A 22,543-nucleotide genomic window follows, 5' to 3' on the forward strand; every position below is an offset into this window, starting at 1 on the left:
AAAATAATTAAAATTCATCAGTGGCATTTCTAACATTTTTCTCTCTTGTGTTTGTATCTACAGTCCTGCAAAACCTACTATTGAATAAGAAAAGGTAGAAGTGTCAGGTCCCTGTCATGTAGTCAATGACGTATGTCTGCCTGCAGATGGCGTCACTGGACCTTAGTTGTAAAAATCCCTCCGCCGGTCACGTGACAGCCTGCGGCGCGCTCCGCTGTGCACCTGCACGGAGGAGGAGGAGGAGGAGTGGAGTTTGGATGCTTCGGTGGAGCTGGCTGCTGCTGTTCTCACAAATTCCCCATAAGTTCTTCGACCAAGTTTCACTGCAGAAGTGTTGGAATAGCTGCGACAGAGATGGAGCTTTCGACAGCCCGGGTCTGCTGTGTTCTGTTGAGCCTCTTCACAGGTAAGTTTTGTGTCAGCAGCCGCCGCTCAGCTACTTTAAATCTAATCATTTTTCCACTAAAACGCGGCGAACAGTCTCACGGTGGTCAGCCGTTGTACAATAACGTTAGCCACTGACGGTAACGTGTAAACTGGCTTTTTTCGATAAGTTAAGAATGCAGATGAGTTTCATTTATGATTTCATTACTCCGAGTTGATGATTAACACGTAACTTCAGTGATTAACACAGTATGTCTGAATCCAATTTAAGAAATTGCTCAACACGGAGAACATGGAGGAACTCCGACCCAAGGTCAGTTTAGTTAGCTAGCACCACAACTAAACTGCTGGAGCGGATTCAAATTTAAACACTCAAACTATGACAAAGTTTGGATATTTGAGCAGACTTACTCTTCGGCAATGAGCTTTTAACTCTTGTTTTCATTGCAGAAGAAAAAGAGAAACGCAAAGAAGAAAGAAAAATATATAACTAATCAAAGTTGGCAAACGTTTTATCTATTTTTGTACGTCTGTGACAAAGGTTTGGTGTACTTGTCTCCTCGGGCGTGCCGCCTAATGTTCATTACGGGGCTAAATGGTTTTTAATACATATTGACATATAAATTAAAGTGCTCACAGAAATTAAATGGTAGATGATATTTAGGGACCTTACCCGTTGCCAAAAATCAATGTATGTGCGTGTGATGTCTTTTGGGTTGTCGTCTGGTGTTAACACAATAGATTGATCCTCTTTTAAACCTGTGGCTGCAGGACTTCAAAGTGCTGCCTCTCTGTCTGCCATCTGCTCATAGATCCCCCCTGCCCCTACCCCAGACCCAGATCCAAGCCCATCACATCAGCCTAACCACATGTTAGCATGTGTTATGTTGGTATCATTTACATATTTAAACGTTTCACTGTCAAGACTTTAATTCCTTGAAAGTTAAGTCCCAGTGACCCCTCAACTAAGAGGCTGTTTGACACTGCAGGTGGACAGCCTTTTAAACCTTTGATAAGAAAAGTTATTTTTAAACCTCCCCTGTATACCAGGCAATGATTAAACAGCAAAACTGAACTAACCTCCTAAAGCACAAGCCAAGTGATATTCTTTATCTCTAGTTTGTGCTCCTCTCATTTATTCTTCTGTTGTTTTTTATTCACAGCCTCAAGAATTGATCATGCTTAATTTCTAATATGGACAAAAATAGGACAGGTTTTTTTAATACATTGCCATGGTGTCATCTGGGCAAAAAATGTAGAAATGATCTTTAGCCTTATTTATCAATTTGTCAAAACTACATGCTTATAATGTTAGTGACAAATTCACCCCCCACGTTCTTGTAATTGTAGCAAGTGCTTGGTTTAATTTTCTGCGTAAAAGGGTGTGGCTGTTTAGTGCACTGGAATCTACACTGAAACTAGAAGATCACTCCTCCCACTCCAAACAATAGTGTTAAACTTTTCCTTTAGAATAGTCTTTTGGCTTCTCTCAGTGACATGCCGTGGTGGTTATTGAAGTATTGTCTGAGATTTCGATGGGAAGCCGCATAACCATGGTTAGGGCAATGACATTCCAGTCTGCTTATTGGTGTGAGATTGAAAGTAATGAAGAAGTCCTTTGTCTGGGATCTTCCAGCACATTTCTCTTTGTAAAAGCTAGGGTTTTTGAGTGTAATATAATGTTTACGTAGTGTGTTGTTTGCCATCTTTTGTCTCATTGTTGTGTACAATACTTTGGGCTCATTACCATTTTAATGGCACTATGGTCTCGTCATTTGGGCGCTGTTCCACTTCAGCAGACAAGAACAGTATCTGCCAGAATTGTAGCATTCTTTTAATGTGGCTTAGAAATACACAGTAATGTGCTAACCCCTCTTCAATGGCAAAATAACAAGTGGGGTCTTTCTGCTCCATTTTCTTTGTCCTATTTGTCCATGAGGCACTGCATGGAATGTAAAATGTTGACAAAAGAAATAAAAGGGAATAGAGGAGATCTGAAATCCCCTAAAACCACAGCAGATGGTCAGGAAAAAAATCTGTAAAATATTCATCTAACCTTCACATTTTAAAATTGAATCAAATTAAATCATTGCGTTTATGACAAGCATCATTCTGGGATTTTTTTCTCCAATGTTTCAGGCAGATGTCATCATTAGATAAATAATTGTTGAAATGTTCCTGAAGGCTATAGGCATCTTAGTACACATAGTCTTTAATTCTATAAATCTGGGGTTGACCAAAATGTTTTTTGTCAGGGACAATGCTGATTATTTGAAATCAAGGAGACTGCTAATGAATATTTGCAAGTGATATACAGCTGCAGTAAAAATTAAAATCTTGGTCAAAGTTTGGAACAAGCCCCATCTTAACTTTGTTAAAATACCTTAGTGTACGCATTAAATAAAGGGGGACTTTTTATATATTTCTTTCAGTGTTGATTGGTGTAACGTCAGTTGTATAAGCAATCAGATGTAAGAAGGACACTACTCAACATCACAGAATTGTGCCTATAGGTCGAGAGAGAAATCAATTTATTCTATCTAGAATTGTTTATATGATACAGATAGTTAGAAAAATTGTCTGGCTCAGAAAATCGGCCAGGCCAATAATTGGTCTGACACTAGCTTTAGTATGTGAGCTGGACCTAACAGCCATGATATACTGGTCAGCTTGCATGCTTGGTTTGTTTGTCCGACCATCTCTCTGAAAACCAATCATAATCAGTTTACAATGTTGACTCCTAGTAAAAAATATGCGTCATGGTAAAGTGATAAAATTTTAATTCAATACTCCAGTTAACTAAGCAATTTGGTGTCAGGAAAGTTTAAAAAAGAATAAATAAATTTAAAAAAAAAAAAAAATAAATATATATATATATATATATATATGTATGTATATATATATATATATTATGTATAAATATATATATATATATATATATATATATATATATATATATATATATATATATATATATATATATATATATATATATATATATATATATATATATATAATGCTTGTAGGTATTGTGGGTGTGAAAATACTTCTTTGACAGTGGCCCCTTTTCCATTTCTTAGGGTGATGTTTTTTATTCTTTTTGATAGGATATTGTCCACAGAGGGCAATTGCTGTGAGTTAGTTATTGGTTATCAGTCAATATGCTTACTGCCTCAGAGAACCAACTAAGTGGTTCTTTATACAGTGAATGCCAACAAAAAGCTTTTCCAAGAAACACTTTGTGTATTTGTCAGTCATAAGACACTATGGTTAGACCTGTGTGACATGTCTGTCTCTCCTCTTTCCTTTATTAGGTGACACTTCTTTATTTAGTGGCAGATTCTATACTATACACAACCTTGTCTTTAAAAACATTACGATCTCGTAGAGCTAAGCTGCATTCTCAGTTACATTTTCTGGGAAACATATTTTCAGCCTGATTACATGTGTTTGAGACACAAATAGATTTCAAATTCACATATCTTAGCCATTTGTTTTATGCTTCACTGCCACTCCTTTTTAGGAGAAGTTTCAAACATGTTGTCAAAGTGTTGTAATTTTTCCTAAGCTGTACTTTTTCTTATTTTGTTGCCTAAACTGAAGTTTTTCGCAAATTGTTATGACTGTGAAAGTGTCTACCAAAGTAGGACATTTTTCTGAAACTAACAGCATATTATGGGTACCTAACTTAAACCAAACCAAACAACAAGTTAAACTGAAAGTAGACAAGTGAAAACTAAATATTTAATTGTCAACAATAATCATCCCACACAAGACGTGCACCTCAGTGTCCTGGGGGAAAATCCTGTTGCTGACTGCCACCCTTTCCTCCTACCTATGTATGTGGACTTTGTAGCTGTTTCAAACTGGAAACCTTTTCTTAAATGTCATAGTCTTACCTTTCAGGTAGAAAATGCCTTTCTTTTAAAACATAAATGACAATACAGTTAAGTTGTATAGGAACATCATTTTTGGGAGACAGGGTTGCTATGGATATTGCATAGGACTTGGGTGGTATTTCCCCTACAGTACTGCAGAATCTGCCCTTTTACTCCCTCCACTCCTGGTTGTTTGAGTCAAACAGAAACCTGGTGAAAATGTGAGCAGGCGCAGAAGGCAGTTACCTGATAAGAGCCTGCAACCCAAGGCCCTGGCCAGAAACTGGTTGCTTAGTTACCTTTTGAAAACAGACGTGCAGATACAGGGAGTACTTGTGTGTGTGCTCTGCTTGCTCCAGAAATCTACCCTCCCCCTTGTTTGTATGCATGTGTTAGGTATTCTTTTACAGCAGATAAAAATCCCTGTGTTATTTTGTTGAAATAGCTTTTGCAGATGAACTGAATAACTTGAAACAATAGAGGTTTGAACAGCAACTCTCATGATGAGAATGACTATTACAAAATAGTATATAAGAAAGTGGGGCCATTGAAGAAATAGTTCCGACCACAGATTTTGGGTGGACACATGAACAGCACAACCTGAGCCATTGTCATTGGCCTCATGCAGACAGTCATGACTAGAGGTCACATTTACTTGTCATCACCCAGCAGTCTAATGCCACTACTTGCCTCCTGTTGGCTGAAACATGTTGCAGCCACAGCTTCACCTCCATCCAAGCACCCACTCTACCCAGAGCCCCCTGTCCTTGGAAATGAAGCAGGGACATGTAGAATCAGATTACACTCCAGGGACACTGCTCTGTCCTCCACAATCTGATGATGGGGACGACCGCACATGAATATTCACAGCCCCAGACATTAATATTTTAGCATGCCAGCCCCGTACAAGCCTTGTGCCAACTACTGCTCACCTATATGGGAGTGTGAAATGCTGATCCTACCTTTACCTTGCCACATTACCCTACCTCTCTCCTCTCCTCCACCTTCCATTTCATATCTGAATTACTGAATGAACAAATTACTTCCTGCTAAGAGAATCAGTGAAAATGATTAATAGTGGTGCTTGTTTCGGAGTCCTGTTAATGGTTGCGCAGCCACTTTGTATTCAGAGCTCATTCCTTTTTCACAGGTAGGGAGTAAAACTGCATTCTGGGGTTGCTGCCAAAGCATTTTTGTAGGAAGATATATTGGAAAGATTTTACTTGAACCTTTTGGTCATAAAGTCAATGTTGCATTGACAGATGCATAATTCAAGTGTGTGTGTTACATCGACCTGACTTCTCCAACACTTAGACCACAGAATTGACCTACTGACACCATCACAGGGTCTTCAGCTGTATGTAAATTGAATTATGTGCTTTATTGCCCAATAAGCTGACTGCAAACAAATTTTGAATTGATTGAGGAGTAAAAGATTTTAAGAAAATTAATCTCACCTTGATACACCACTGTTTTGGTTTGCCAACAGTAAAGTTTCCATTAAAGTATAGTGCAGAAATTAACAGAACTTTGAGAAAATTGCTGAAGACAAAAAAAAAAAAAACCCAAAAAACCCAGCAAAGCTAATTAATGACAATTTCCATCCTCAACCATTATATTAGGAATATCATAAGAGTTGGTTTGGTAGCAGTGAAATGATGTAAGGGTACCTGTAAATACTTAATAAAAATACTACAGGAAGCATGATGGAAATATGTCATTTATTTTTGTAAGTAATATAAATATTTGTTAGAGGAACGTTACTGTTGCCTAGAGTTGTGACTAACTGTGAGTATAAATGTTGCATTTTTGCTGAATGATATCAAATTGCAAGCCTTTGTTCTTTTAACATCTTACTGCTACTATGTGTAATAAACACTGGAGCCTTTAGAAACTGTTTGGGTTTGTTACACCGATACACTGTTGTAAGAATTTAAACAATAACTCAGAGATTTAGTATGAAAAAAATTTTCACACGCATCTTACTTAAGTCTTTCCATAGACACAAATCTAATTTAATAAGATGATAATTGGTGGACACTAAGTCTAGAATCTAGATAAGACACCTCTTATAGGTTTAGCCTTCTTAAAATATGAGTTGAATTGTACTGAAAAAGAGACAGTCCCTCTGCTATCCATGTAATCTATGAGTTAAAACAAGGTCACAGCAGTGCTGATTTTCCCCGCTCTCGTGAGTCCATCGGTCATCATCACTGTGTTGCACTGTTAGGGCGATAAACACCTCCAGAGCACATTCATCACTTAGCCACTTGATGCCCAGCTCTGCAGCACCCGCATCGCCCTCCGCTCCTAATGAGGAATAATGGGCTCTGTGACAAATAAGCTGTTCTCTGTGATGATAATAAGAGTTTTCACGTACCTCATATCTCAAATGAACATCGCCAGAATACCATTTTTGTGTAGATAAACGGCACCGAAGCAGAGAAGATGCAGCGCACCAGACAGTGAAGGAGATTTGGAGGATGTCTGAATAATCCTTTTGAAAAAAAATCTAGAATTTTTTTAAATGTTACATATAGGAGTTTGTGAAATGTTTTAAAGCTGTTTCAGAGCTATGAGAAAAGAAATGTTTCTAATTTGCCATTAATTTTCTGGTTATTGCTACTGCTTTTAAATAGTGAATGTCTTGCATTGGAATTAGTGCCTTTATTCAGATTTTGCTTTTCTCAGACTATGGATATTGTTTTTTGCTAAAAGGCTGGAATTGACTGTAACTCGCAGAACTACAAAATATTCCAAAGCAAGTGTTGTGGTCTCTGAAGCATTATTCTGCCTGTTGTTTTTTGTCCTCATTTTATGACTGTGTTTCCTTATGTTTTTGCATAACACTCTGAGCTACACATCTGAGTGTGAGGATACACAGTGTGGCAGGTAGGACCCCAGGGTCCTGCATCTGCAGGTGCTGGTGTGCAGCTTGCTTCTGTTTACCTGCTAGGTACGTGTCAGTTCGGCTCTACACAAGCTTAAACCTCTGATAGATAATCTGTGGTGCATTGTTAAAGAACTGGATTTAATGGTATACTGTGTAAGAAAAAATGTGCCTTATCATGTATAACAGACCTGACAGTTTATTGTGACAATAAATTCTTAGTTGCTAGTTGCGAATTCCAATGGCTGTATCATTTTAGAGATTAGTTTTGTATATTGTATTGTGCATGTCACATTATTATCAGCTGATGTCCAGGCATTGTCTTACACACAGCTGAGTTGTGGGAAGATGATTATATTTTGTCGTCTAGCAGTAAGCCCCCACTCTCTCCACTAAGAACATCAGAGTTAATTGTGTGTCTAATCTTGAAAAATATTATGTCTCAGAAAATAAGTGACATATGCAGAAGGTGGGGTGAATTTTTGGAGGGGGTGGGGGGTATAGCAGCTGTTCAAGGAGCCATTTTTAGCACCTCATCTCATTGAAAAACATTACACATTGTCAACTGCGGGTATGGTGAAAAAGGCAAATAAGTATTGTTTCAAGAAAGCTTCTTTCTTTACTCATTCCTACTTGATTTTGCTCCTTGTGGTGTTGATAGTCAAGTCAGTCTTTCTCTGTCTTAGTTCGGTTTTGAATCATCTTGTCAAATTAAATGGTTATGCTAATAACTCCTGTCCATACAAAAAAGGGGGATTTGTTGTTTTAAAAAAAAAAAAAAAGCCATGCACAAAATCCTACTCTGAACAATTTTTATAGGGGTATGATTGCTTTCATCACAGATTTTAGAAATATTGAAGCATTTTGTGTGGTGAAATTTTAGCAGACTGAATCTTGTTAGGAGTGTTAAAAGAGCATTGATACAAAGCGGCACAGAATTACATCCATAAAATCCCATTTCTTGTGACATTTGTTGCTTCATAATCAGGCTGATGCTAAACTGAAGCCAAAGACTGCAATGAAAATCTGCAGAATCTGTAAAGAGGCCAAATATTAAATGTAGGTTTTAATGACAGCTGGTACTATATCTGTTATAGCATCTGTCCATTGTGTATGTGACAGAACCTCACCATTTTCGTGAATATATTTCAGTTTTGGGTATTATAGAATGCTGCAGGTATGATTGCAGGTGTAGGAACATAGGAAGAAAGGAAAGCTACTACATACACAAGCAGTGGTATTTTTATAAAATGTCCCTAATCTTATTTTGAAATTTGAATGAAAGCTAACACTTAATTTCATGAAAAACATTACATGATATTAGACTAGATACAACCTAACAGAACAGAAAAATATACCCCTTACATCTAGGGGTAGCATTTGGGTTAGATTAACAACTTTATTGCTGTTTCATTTATATTAAAGGGTATTGGAGTGTTCTCATTATCAGACTGTTCAGACAAAGCAAAAAAATCAGTGTTTTCCTTTTATGTCTTTTATGTAAGGCAGGTTGGGAATCCAGGAGTGAAGTGCAAATGTATATGTTGTATAAATTTAAATAACAGGCCTTCACTGCATTCAGATGACTTTAAATTTGCAAACTATGGTTTTACAACCAGGTGTCCAAAATGAGTGTGGCTGTCTACCACCTTCCCTTTCTGCCATTAATATTCATTAGAACAGTCTTTTCCTCCTCCCTTGCCTCTGAAGTTATTACTCCTGGGTCTTTATTGGATCTATAGGTATGATGACTGGGGCATCTGCTACAGTTGGGTGTAGAAAAGGCTCAGCGCCTGAACCACAGCAAGGTCAGCAGCCACAACAGACATTTAATTACTGTAGTGCATCTCGCCGCCATGTGAGGAAATCGGCAGCTGGCCCAGTTGCCCTCCAGAGAGATGAAATTGAACTGAAAATAGCTTTGTGACTCGCTGGTTTATGATGGTCAAAATGCACATTACTGCACAACCTTAATCACAAGTGCTGCTGTTTTAATAAGCAGGCACACAGGGGCAGCCAGGCTGGAGTTGTTGCTGGTAAGTTCCCAAGGAACCAGCTGTTAAGTGTCTTAATGGAGCCCATGTATAATTCATGGGCACAGACAGAGCTGCGTGACTGGCTGGCTTTCTCTGAGTGGCTGATAATTGGAAGAAAAGTAAATTCACCACCCAGTCTCCAGCCACACTGGCACTCACAGCACCCAGCTTTTTCCACTAGGTGTAGGGGAGCATTGCCTCTGCATTTAATACCTCTGAGACAGGACATCTATCTGACAAGAGTAAGGAAATGATTTATAAGGGACAGCTAGAGCTATAACAGAACTCAGCAGCTGGAGTTGTAGATTAATGACCTGTGGACACATAAAGAGATCCTCTGAGTGCCTACAATGTCACCCAACTAATTCCACTTTGAGACAGCAGATATATGCTGCAGGTTCAGTGATGTGTTGGTCCCATTCAACATTTGGACTGCTGGACACTGATAAAATCTGGATTGCTGCCATTTCTGCAAGATGTAGGTCAAGCCCAGGTCTGCTAAACCAATATTTTTATTTCATCAAGGAAAAACCAATTGAGCAAGGCTCTCATGCACAGTGGTACCCTGCAAATACATAATCAAAATCAAAGCAATACAATAGAATAGTTTAAAATCAACACGCAGCCAGTACAATACATAAGGACAAAGCAGCACATAAAAAACAGAAGCATTCATTATATCAAACATAATCTAACAGAGGTGGAAACTATTCTAAAGTTAAAAATTTGTCTAACCTGAGGAATTGAGGTCCTAGATAAATAGATAAACTTTACTGTCTGCCCCAAACAGTGACAGAAATTCTCCATCGACAAAGCTCCAACAATCAATCAAACTCAAGCTTAATCAGATTATGAGCATAGTAAGCATAGTAAGTGCAGTTTCCTAATTCTGTATTCATAAATGGAGTATTGAAGGTAACACATGCATGTTACCAAGCATGGTGACCCATCTTAGTAAATGATAAGTACAATGGCAGTTCATTAAGGATAACTTCGTATGTATATAAAAAAGACAGTGTTGTCTTGCATGGTGTCTAATGGTCACCCTACCTTTTCGTACATGATATAGTGGTGGGCTCTGAAACTATCACCTGCAATAAATGTGAGAGCTGTGATACCCAGGATCAAGTGGCTTGAGGGTATGAACAGCAGCATGCATGTAAAACACATCTGCATAGTTGAGCACGAAGAAAAATGTTGCCTGTACAATCTGCAACCTACTGCAAAAAAGACAATGCTTCTTTCTAAAAAAAATGAAACCTAATTTAAGTGTAAGTCTCTTAGTCAGTTCGTCAGCATGAGTTTTCAAAGATATTTTTACATCTAACCAGATACCCAGGTACTAATTTATTTAGTTGAGCCCCAGTTATTGTAGAAATAGTAAAACTTGTAGTTTTTAAAAAAAAATTAGGATCTGGTGAAAGAATGTTATTAGTCATATCTGGATTAACGAGGCAAGTAAAGAGCTTTTAACAAAAAACTCACTATGAATCTGACAAAAGTTTGTCAATAGACAGCAATGAATAAAATAAGGAGAGCTGTTACTAACCAATGATCCTAGGTCTTCTATGTACAATGTGAGCAGAGTAATACCTAGTATTGAGCCCTGTGGCACCCTTTTTGTTATTTCAAGGAAACCATATTGATGACCATCTGCATCTGTTGAATTCTGTTAGTATAACTGTCAAACCAGTTACATGCATTTGCCTGTTCAATCAAAGAATGTGACCCACTGTGTCAGATGTTTTACACAAATCAGTGAACAAGGCAATACAACACACCACCCTACACAGAGAACAGATATTATCACCTAATATGCTGCAGTCAGAGTGCTGTGTCCTAGTCTGAAACCAGTCTGATAAAGGATAAAATGCAATGCTCATTTAAAAAAGTGATGCATTTGAATATTGATAAGCTTTCCAGCAATTTGGAGACTGTGAGATATTTTTTTTTGGATTGCTGTTGCCACAACCTCTATGTTGTATATTGTACATGTGCTGTTTTCCACACTTAAGGAATACTTTCACAAACAAAGTTTAAAATAAATCTTAAAGAATAAGGTATAAGAAGTCCAGCCAGTATTAAGAGTCTTGTATTTAAAAGGTCTGCTCCAGTCGACTTTTTTGATTCAGTTCCGACCTGTCATTAGATATCCCTTGAAGAGAGATCTTTCTCAGGGAAGTCTTCCCTCAAAAGTTACATTATTATCCAAACTACCCCATCATCTGAGGCAAATGTAGATAGAGTTGGATTTGCCAACAGGGCACCAGAAGAAATAAAATGACTGATGTCAGAGATTGGTTCTTTTTCTAAGATAAGCACTGAATCTAGAGAAAGACATTTAGGTAGGGAAAAAACATGGCCATAATTTAGTACCTTAATATTTTCCTTAGTTTTGCTGCATTTCTTCTACAATTGGACTCAATTGGAAACAAAAATAACAATCATTTTCATATGTCACTGCCCAGCTGTTCCTCACATGTGGATGTCAGTAAAGGTTGATGTTGTTTGGACTGTAACGAATGAACACGGTGGGCACACATTGCCAGAAGCTTCCAAATGTCAGAATCTTGCGAGTGAACTATCATTGCTTTTGTTGCCCTTCTACTTAAAACAAATTGTGCATATTGTCATGTAACCACACCACGGCAGGTGAACAGTCACTTTCACTGAGATTATCTACTTGTCAGCCTGATCCAGGATGCCCTATAAACAGTGTTTGGCTGCATGTCTAGACCACTCAGGGGTCAGACCTTTTTAGATGTCATTAGAGCCATCAGGGAGTTGGCTTGTATGGCAGGTTTCAGGAAAAAGCACTTTACTACATCCACTACACTCTCAACAGCCAGATGACCTTGCAGAATGTCCTGTAGTTGTCAGGCTGCTTTTGACATTTTCCCTTTTTACCATGGATGTTAAGGTTTTGTTTGTCTCAAAAGGTAATTTCCATTCCCATTTACAGTGACTATTTGGACAAAGAACTTTCAGTTATACTGCTTCAGAGTTTCATGAAATCGTAAAATCAATGTTGATACTCTGTAGTCTGTATTTCACTGCAGTAGCCATACAGTGTATTTACAGTGAGTTTACTTATTGGTAGTGGTGGAGTGTGCCATCCCTTTGCTGGCTTTGGCACAAGAAATTCACAGGAATTAATGTAGCATGCATTCCAGAACAATCCTGTGTCATTTTTACAACGCTTTGTTTGTTCTATCAGGGCTGTTTAGAGTTGCTGCCAGTAAGGTAATGTGATCGCCTCCTTGGCTAGCACTCGCTGCAGATGGTTATTGAAATTGTGTGGGAAAAAGGAAGTCAGACTGTGGGTTGCAGGTATTACTGACTTCTATAGCAAAACTACCTTAGTTTGTTTGGCTGCCCTGTGAAAAGATAGACCAGCTGCTCTTTTATTGATTGGTAGTAGTATTAAACTGCTCCTGCTGTTGCCATAGTAACCACTGGTGTACCTAAATCTATAATGACTAAGAATTACTGCTTTGATTTGGTTGCATTTTATTTTTAAAAGGGCCTATGTGAAGAATATTATACCATATTAGAACCATTTGAGAAAATATTCATCTTCATTAGAAGTTGAAACTGATGATGAAAAATGTGTGCACAGTTGCTTTCAACCTATGAGGCAGAGCTCCTTATTGCATCCCTAGTATCAGCTTTATTCTGCTGGGTATTAGAATGTAGCACAGCTACTGCTTTTCAATTCAGAAACAATTTCACGCTCTGTAGTCCGATTTAATGTGGGAGTAATGTATATGTTGATGTAAAGTTAATGCTTTTTAAAGGAGTTTGTGTCCATTTTGCAGTGATTAGCTCTCTAAGATTTTTTTTCTTACTTGTGTTGCTGAGAGGAATCTAATTAGCCTATCAGGGTCAAAATACCAAACTTTTCACTTGCTGCGGCTCACAGTGTAACTCCTAGATTCTTGAATGCCCTCGAATCTGAGCTCTGCGTCTTTAATGGGCTTACTGCATTTATCTCCACTGTCCAGACTCTCCGCTTCTCTTTCTGAGTTTGACAAGCCTCATCTCATGCACAGTTAAAGAACATAACATGGAGAATAGATACCGTCACACTATGTCATGACCAAAAATGCTGGATTGCCTCTTTGTGCATGATAGCTAAACTCGTGCAGTGGAGTTATTTTTAACATTCCCAATCGTGTCTTGTCACTTAGCGTTGTATGTCGACAAGAGCGGTCGTTTTGAGCTCTCTCCTCATGTCGAGGCTGAGAGTGCGAGCTGGAGGCATGAATAAACCCAGCGGTCCTGGTTAAGCTGTAACAACAACTGACAGTCTTCGCCTGCAGCTTCCTACAGGGCTCACCACTCAGGTGCATTTACTACACCTGCCTTCAAGAACCTCTGAGTGAAGAAGAGACTCCAGCTTTGAAATATCAGGCGTGTTTCACTGCCTGTGCAGAAGAAAAAGGGAGAAAAGAAAAAGGATTATCCATCTTGTTATCTTTTAACAGCAGCCTTATCTTGATGTCCTGCTGTAGTGTCTCCCCCACACAGAGGACAGGAAGGCACTGTCTGTGTTACACTTCCGCAAAGACCTCATTCTGCCTGGTGGAGAGTGCTTTGGACAGGATGAGAGGGTTTAGAGAGGGGGATGTTATAAATGCATTTGAAAAGGAATTGATGTTTTAGCAGTTATTACAAAGTACTTTGTCAACATGCCATTTTTGCTTGAGTCCTCAGGCAGCTTTCAGCAGCTATCAGATATTTGCAGTGAAATACGTAGTGTTGGTCCTGTAGCCTTTTGGTGGCATAAAACACATACAGGACTGTGTAATTTCTACCACTGTCTAGAAGACCACTATAAAGCAGTGTCCCTCAGGCACAGGGCCTGATTTTAGATCAGAACCTGGAGGAAAAGGCATGAGCAAGGCAAACTCATTGACTGCCTCGTGGCCAGTCCAACAGACAGCCATACATGCCTCTGCACTACATGGAAAGGAGGTTACCATGTAAATCTAGTGTAGGTAGCGGTAATGTCGTAATCTTGGCTTTCCGTATTCTGCACAAAGTGTAAGAAAATTAGTTGTAACCGAGGTAACTGAATGTCTTCTTTGTGATTTTTCATCAGCAAGCAACTTTCCATTCAAGAAAAATATCCTGGAATTACTGAAATAGATTACTTTTTCATTGTGTATTTCGCACCTTTCTAAGGTAATGTTCATTGTGATCAATACATTTTACAGTGATTAACTTATTTCCAAAAGTTGTCAGACTTAAAGTTTGAAAATATACAGCAGTCCACTTAAAGGAACGAGGGAGGAACCCAAGAATTCAGTTGGAGGAATTTGTGTTTGAATTCATGATATTTTGTACTTTCCTCTGAACTGGCTGTAGTCTGGCCTGACACCTTAATCCTTTTAGTGGTTTGGCAGCCATGAGAGTCTTTTTGTCTCCATAGGTGTTTACTTAACACACGTTTTGTTTAAATGTGGCTGGATTTACCTCAGCACCTTTCAAGTTAAGTAAAAACAAGACCTCAGTTGATGGAGCCAGCATGCTAAAATAGTTAGTCAGTGATTTGTTTCAGATGGTATGAGGAAGTAGTTTCTTATCTCAGTGAAAAGCAAATCATGCTCAACTCTCCCTGTTCATTCTCATGACTCCCAGTGAACATGGTACAGTCAAACATTCAGCCCTCCTCACACTGAGCAGATGAAATTGCTGAGCTATGGAAATTCCAGAAAGGTGAAATTTTTTTTCCCTCCCAAGTAGTTGCTGAACTTTTGTAACATTCCTTCAGTAATAGTGTTGAAACTGGGATTGTTAGGAGCTCCAGAATGGACCTCTAATCCCTAATTAAGCCCTGTGTTTCAAGAGAAATGTTCAAGTTTGATATTCATGCTCTGTTGCTTTAAGCTGACTTTATGAGTGTTCACCTCTCTGATATAATTAATCACAGTCTTAAAAACCTTTGTCTGCTTTGACACAGTCACACATTTTGATTATTTTTTTTCCATTGTAAATGTGCATGTGAGTTTCTATGTTACTCAACTCACATCCTGTCCCACACAGTAGAAAACATTCTCTGAGAGTCTATCAACTATCTGAATAAAGTAGTTGCTGCACTTGTGTCTCAGTGTTTGATCAGCGATGCTGCCTCCTGATCACAGCTGGCATTGTGCCCTGGGGCCTGGACAAAGGCTGGGGCGCCGGCAAGGGCCTGGTCTGTATCAGACACTTTATTTGTTTTGGGGGTTGGGGAGATAGGATAGGCAGCGGCATGACTGCCTCCCCCTCGTTCATAGAAACTCTTGTGTCAGGAGAGAAAGACTCCCCATTCCTATACCCCACTGTGACATGTGGTTTTCATTTTTTTTTGGTTCATTGGAAGCTGCAGGAAGCTTAGAAGACCTACCTTTAATGAACATGACTTCTTTGAACAGCTTTACCTATTTCTCATTTGTTATGTATTTCAAAAAAATGTAAAAAACAAAAAAAGTTTTTGGCTGCAGGGTTTTCTGCTTCTTCAACATGTTCTTCAGCTAGACTTAAAGCAGCTCTGATGAAGAGTAAAAAGTTAAGTTAAAGTCATTGAAATATTTTGTTTTATTTTTTGGTTCTTATGGTACAGAAGATATAAGCTCAAATCAAATTTAGGTTTAGTCATATTGCTGTTTGGCCAGCCCATACCTGACTGCTGTCTCACTCCTCTGTTTTTACTTTCACATACACTTTCTTCATCAACATTCATGATTAATTTAAAACCTTTTTCTAATCTAGCATCTCTCCTCTGCCAGTAGGAATCAAGTGGCAACAAAAACATACAAAATGCATGTGTTTCGTTTGGAGGCATATCTCTATTTTTGCACCATTTCTCAAGTCATGCAAAATGCTTTCATGTGTTCACTAATTGCAAACAGAGCATTGTTTTTTTCCCTTGCAAAATGAGGGGGACATGATTTTGTAATTACCCCGCTGGCATCTGTAAGTGAAGAAAACACTTGAGCTGTTTCTGTGTTGCAACAGTATCTATGCACAGGAATCTTTTTAAACATGGCACACCAATGTATTGCTGAACACCGCATATGAGACTATCTTCTTTTACCACTTTTCTCTTTTAATTTCCTTTTTACATGACTGTATCGGTACAGTTTGCTATCATTTCCCATGATTATATTATCAGTGGGCTATCTGTGTGCTGCTCCTTGGACTGGCGTCTTGCCTATCAGCTTCACAGCACAGCCAGCCATCACATTGTCACCAATTCAACAAATCCTGAAGGACAGAGGCCTTTTATATTAATGTGCTTGTGTGGTTGTGTGTGTGTTTGCACAGGTCTCAGAGATACTGGAGATGCTGGGCATTGTTATCTGACTCTTCAGGGGGCTTGAGATAAATTTGCCCTTCTCTCACAGGGGTAGGAGGTGGAGGGAGGAAAGGATATATATATATATATATATATATATATATATATATATATATATATATATATATATATATATATATATATATATATATATATATATATATATATATATATATATATATTTCTCCAGAATTGCTCCTAGTGGATTGCGTGTAGCTTCAGAGCAATTCGTGGTGGCAGAGAGGTAAAACAAGCACCAGCTGCTAAAATCCATTGCCCAATACCTTATAAAATGCTAATGAATTCTATAAATAAGAAGTATAAATTCCAAGGCCATGACTTGAGAATTTTTGTGATCATGACTTAACCAACCATTAAGGACAAGCCAGTGTGACTGTCCTTCCTGTTCTCTTTCTTTTCTCCTGCTCCCTTAATGTAGTTCCTTTATTTTCTCTGTTGTTTAAATACATCAGTTTCCACATTTATTACAAATGTATATAAAATACACAAATATATAAAAATATTAAGTTCCCCCCTTGAATTTTTAATGTTTAATGTAGCATGAATTGTTTCTTATAGAAAAATACGTTGGTTATTGGTAAGCCTGGATTTTCATGAATGAAATGATAAAACCGGATTTACTGTCACTGTTGAGGTTCATAGATACATCAGCAATTGGTTGCTGTGGACGCTCACAGATATTGTATTAACCACATCTCGTATAGGCCTGTCTAAAAGCTGTCAAATGCTCAGTCTGCTGAGTAAAGTGCCTGTCATTCGTCACCCCTTTATCATTTAGTGTTCAATTATGTCAAAACAGCCTTTAGGCCATCCACACTAGGGATTGATGGCTACTCTGAGTGGCAAGTAGAGCTTTCAGGCTGCATTACAGCACAATCAGTATGGTTCAACAGTCCCAGCCCTCCACAACACCAAATAAACCACGGCCAAGCTCGCTCTCAGGGCACCCACACTGCATCGAATTGAATAGTTCCTGTGGGAGCACTGAGGTGAGCATTCAGAGCCTTCTTTTTGCGCAGCAACCAAGTTATGAAGTTATCCTCTGCTGTCCCTGAAATAACTGATGTTCTTCAGTGTGGTCACAGGGGATTGGCTTGCCTGTTTGTAATGGGGAGAGTGTCTCTGCTTAATTTGCTCATTCCAGAGCCCCACAGACTGCAGATTTACTGTAATGAATCACTAATGTTCATTCCACCATCACTACCCATCCAGAAAAATGTGCCACGCTCTTCAAACACTCCGTCACCGCTCTTTCTGTGTTTGTTCTTACGACTGAGATAATTTTCATTCAGTTGGAAATAATGCTTTGTTTAGAGATTGTTTTAATGTGTGTATATATGGTTGTGAAGGAGCTGAAAATATTCCACTTGCAGTGTTGTGAGAAAAAGATGAGAATCCATCCCTGCCTATCTTAATTCTTAGATCCATTTTCCCCGCCACACTTACTCACACATATATGTCTTTGTTTGTAGCTGTTAGGCTGAGATGCTTAGAACTTAACTGAAATGCTACAAACCAGTGCTGTCGCAGCAGATTGAATGCAAGTGTAACTGCATTAAGGATACACAAACCTTTTTAAAGAGCGTAAACAGAAGTAAATCCTATTGCCACATAATTCACCTTTTCCACCTAGCCAAGCTTTTTCTGTCACTGTTGTTGCCTTATGAGACAGAAATAGCCGCTGCCTTTAGCTTCCCGTGCTCAGGCTTGGCTTTTGTGACTTCAGAAGAAGCTTATGATCCACTGTGGCCCCTGCCAAGACACTGTGGGCCGTTGGCTTGGGTCAGGAGAGGTTAGCTTGTCAAACTGTCTCTTGGTTTCAGGGTTTGTTGCTGTCTGCTGAAGCTACTTCTTACACCACACAGCTTAACCTCATGTCTGTCTAGAAGACCTCTGACAAAACATTTCTCTGTAAATGGTATCCATGCTTAGAAATCTTTGTACATGTCACAGAGAAACTAATCTTTCTTGACTACAGAGCACAGCGAGACTGATACATTGTATTGGCCAGTTATCTTACTGCACTGTCTATGTGCATGTCAGTTGACAAGTAACAAGAAATTGCAGTGCAGAAATGCCAAACTAGGTTTGGTAACAGTCTCACCATTACATACAGCAGACAGAACTGACAAGTTGATTGTTCAGCCATTCAGTATAGCTCTTGGTCACAGCAATCTAAGGGAGTCTAAGATTGCTTCTGTTGTTTTTGATTGTGCTTTGATTTTTTTAACCTCCCAAATATTAATATCAGTATTATTCAGTTCACAAGTGGGTCAGGCGATACCAAATTTACCACATCATTTTAAAAAGTAGAAATCATGAAAATTGAGTTTTTAAATGCCAGGGCTGGACCCGAATATCCAAATATTCGGTCGTGACGATCGTATCCGAATATTTATTTTGAGATCTGAATATTTGGAACCCCCCCAGTCGGAAGTTACGAAGCGAACCCAATATTCGGATATTCGTCATTAATCAGGGCCGAATATCCAGACCCCAGAAACTGCTATTCGGGCCAGCCCTATTAAATGCACACAACACATTGCTTTTCAATGTAAAAGTAATTTACAGCAGGATACATAAGCTGTCTTGAATCACAGCAGTCCCCTAAATCATGATGTGACTATGTGGCTAACCTACATCATTTTTCCAGGTGTCTCCACTTGACTCCATGTGACTAGCTGTCTCTGGCTGTCATGTAGTGAATTCAATCATTGCACGTCAGAATAGAATGGAAAAAGCCTACATGTTCATCTGATTTCTTGATATGTGTTTGAAGTATCACCTGTGGATATGAGAGGTGAAATTGACTCGGTGTGTGAATACAGTCTGTCTCCACCTACCGTGCAGCTAATGTAGCTAACAGGGGCAGATGTGCCTTAGCAGAGTAGGTTGTCTACTAGTGACAAGGTTGGTTGATTCCGTCCCAGGCTCGACAACTTGCATAGTAGCCTGCTGCTACTGTTGTGTGAGTGAATGAGAGGCAAACTATGAAGTGCTTTGGATAAAATGACTACATTTATGCAATCATTTAACATTTTAGATGTCTGCAGATATTAAACTGATATCAAGAAAACAGGAATGTCAATAACTGATATCCTGATGTTTTTCAAGTCAATCTGGCTGATTGCTGGTACCGATACATGCACGTTTTTTCCAATTAATTGCAGAGAACATTAGGGCTCTTCTGTAGTGGAATTAACTAACATATTAGTATGCCTACACTTACTGCCATAAAATACAATGCTTTTAAAACATGCACATACTCACAAAAGAGTACTTTAAGTTACTTATAAATGTGATATATTCAATTTTATGTAACCTTTTCAAACAAAACCCTGATAAAGCCTCTACCCTGACAGGACTTATGATTGTCAGTGTCACCCCTTTTCCCCTCTCTTTACCTCCTTCACTGTCTATCTACGTCTTCCATTCTCTTTCTCCCTTTCCCATGCTGTCTCCTAAGCACCACAGCAACCTCCTCCAAGGGATTGGTTGCCAGGAGACAGGATTCGCTCCTCATTGTATGCCGACAAAGGTGGAGGGGGTGGGTGGTGTGGTTACAATCAGTAGGACTGGAGAGAATTGAAGGCCTGGGGGACTGGTACTCCACAATCATGGGTGTGTTGGTGAGGACAACAGGCAGAAGTGGTCAGAAAGGGGGGTGAATGAGTGAGATAGTAGCAGTGAGTGTTTAGGGTGGAGCATGCTGACACCCTAAATTCCTCTTGTTCATTTCTGGTCTCCCAGTAACCGTGCTGGGTGTGCTGTGTCAGACAGTGTGGTGAAGACTGGGGGGAATGAACTGCTCACAGAGACACAGGCAGCCATGAATAGTTATTAAGACAGACTTTTTAATTAGCCAATGTGCCATCCCCCACTGTTCAGCTCCCCTACTATGCACACACACACGTAGAAACACACACACAGTACTACAATGGCAGACACTGAGCTCAAAGAAATAAATGTGTCTCTGGTGGACATGCATGACTGCATTTACTAGAAGTCCATTTTTCATTTTTCATAGTTTTCCTTGGACTGTAATGATGGCCTCGCTTATCAGTCGATTATATTACCTTCAAGAAGAAGGCCAGTTTACTTTTGCTCTGAGGCCATTACTTTAAATAAAGACTAAAGCTCACCCATGGTAAGCCAATGATAATATGCAGCACTCTTTCGCTGCTGCAGACTTTGAGCTCAGTGAGATCACTTCTATCCTAAATATTTGAGGTTCACACTGTATACTTTGTGTTGATAGCAGATAGTTACTGATTAACACTGTGACCTGCATTTTTGAGTACACTCACAGGACTGTTTGTGTTTCACTTTAAGAAGCTAGTGGTAGGGGTTGATTTATCCTGTCAGTTATGTTGAAATCATCCTTCAGTCATAGGGTTTGTTCCAAACAGCAATTATCTAAATAGCCATTTTGTGGTTAGAGGCAGTAGCTCTGTTTTTAAAGCCATGATAATTTGTGATTTTAAAGGTCCTGAAAACATTGTTTTTCTCAGTCCTCTATTTAACTTAAGTAAAGGGTTCCTACATGAACATGCACATTTCTGCTGAAGTTTCAACAATTAAGGTTACAATCTTTTTGTATATGTGAACCATTAAGTATGCAATGTTCAGTTCGGTCATAAAGATGAACGGACCCTCCTTGATACCACTGACACGGTTCTGTTCACACTACAATAGGTCCACCAGTCTACCCAGGCGGTCATATTGAACTGAGAAAAACACAAAGAATCTCCAAAGTTCGGCAGGGAGTACTTAACTCTTAACTCTTTTAATATTGAAGTATAAAACTGTGAATGACCAAGAAGCTCCTCATGTGGCCTCTCTAAACAAGTATTTGTTTTGAGCACTATTTGTTTTCCTTGCTCCTGTGTAGTGGGCACGCTTGCAGTGTGGACAGCCTTAACGGTCATAAATTTTGACCTGCATGAAGATTTCTGTAGACGTGGACCCTGCCTGATTTGGGTGGTTGATAGAATTTATATTATCTGTACTCTTGCAGACAGGGACATTCATGCATGAATTGGTCATAACTCCTGGTTTATCTTAAAATGAGGAAGAGGTGAGGAGAGTGGAGGTGGGCGACGGACTGTCTTATGATGGCACCCACCTGTTATTTAAAGAAGCAATGCCCTGAATTGCACATAACTTTAAGCTTTAATACAATTTAAGCTGGAGAGTTTATATAAAAAATTCATCTCTGCACAGTTGTCATGAATGAAGAAATTGGCTGTAGAGACCAACACTGTTTTTATACCTGGTTGTCAAGTTTTAACAACATGTTACACATGCTGTAACATGCTATAAAGTTGGGCATTTTAACATTGAGGTTATGGAGACTGACTTGGTTTTGGAGCCAGCTGAGTGGACATTCAAAGAACTGCAGGTTTTAGAATGCTGTGTTGGCTTCATTTTTCAGCCCAACGGTTGCTGCTTGGGTTCAGTGTAAAATTTATTTGGTTCGGTACAACCTGTGAGCCAAACAGTTAGTGTCAGAGGCTACTTATGTGGACATATTTGTGCTCCTGAAACGAAAATTCTCAAGTGCAAGTTCCACCCAGAATGTTTTGGCAGTTTTTGAGTATTTTTTCACACTAACAGACAAACAGATTCACAGACAAAGGTACGCCGATCGTCACATAACTCCGCCGTTCCTTGGCGGAGTAATTATGACCAATTAAGTACTTCTCAGTGTTTTTATTGGTTGAATATAAACTTTTTTTTTGTCTGCCTACTTTCTTTCTTCCTCACTGATAATGACTGTGATTTATGATGGCAGGATGCAGGTAGAACAAGGGAGATGTCATATCCAGGTCAGCTGAATTTAAAGTTTTTAAATCTTAGTAATGTCTAAGGATGCTGTTTTTAAAGCTTTAATTTTCACAAGCTAATAAACAATAACTGTGCAGCGAAAAAAACACAGATTATAAACATTATTTTTAGTTTTAAATTAAAATTTCATAAGGACATTGTGTAT

General features: G+C 38.9%; 1 protein-coding gene across 1 annotated transcript in view; it reads left to right on the plus strand.

Moving 5' to 3' along the window:
• The first annotated feature begins 242 nt into the window (after window positions 1-242).
• The window catches only part of cxadr (CXADR Ig-like cell adhesion molecule), a 43,359-nt gene continuing 21,058 nt past the window's right edge, over window positions 243-22,543 (plus strand). Inside the window, exon 1 of the mRNA XM_023280173.3 lies at window positions 243-406. Within this exon, the coding sequence (XP_023135941.1) occupies window positions 355-406 (52 nt within the window). The 5' untranslated portion in view covers window positions 243-354. The remainder of the gene's footprint in view (window positions 407-22,543) is intronic.

Source organism: Amphiprion ocellaris, chromosome 14, assembly GCF_022539595.1.
Source record: "Amphiprion ocellaris isolate individual 3 ecotype Okinawa chromosome 14, ASM2253959v1, whole genome shotgun sequence".
Classification (NCBI taxonomy): Eukaryota; Metazoa; Chordata; class Actinopteri; family Pomacentridae; genus Amphiprion; species Amphiprion ocellaris.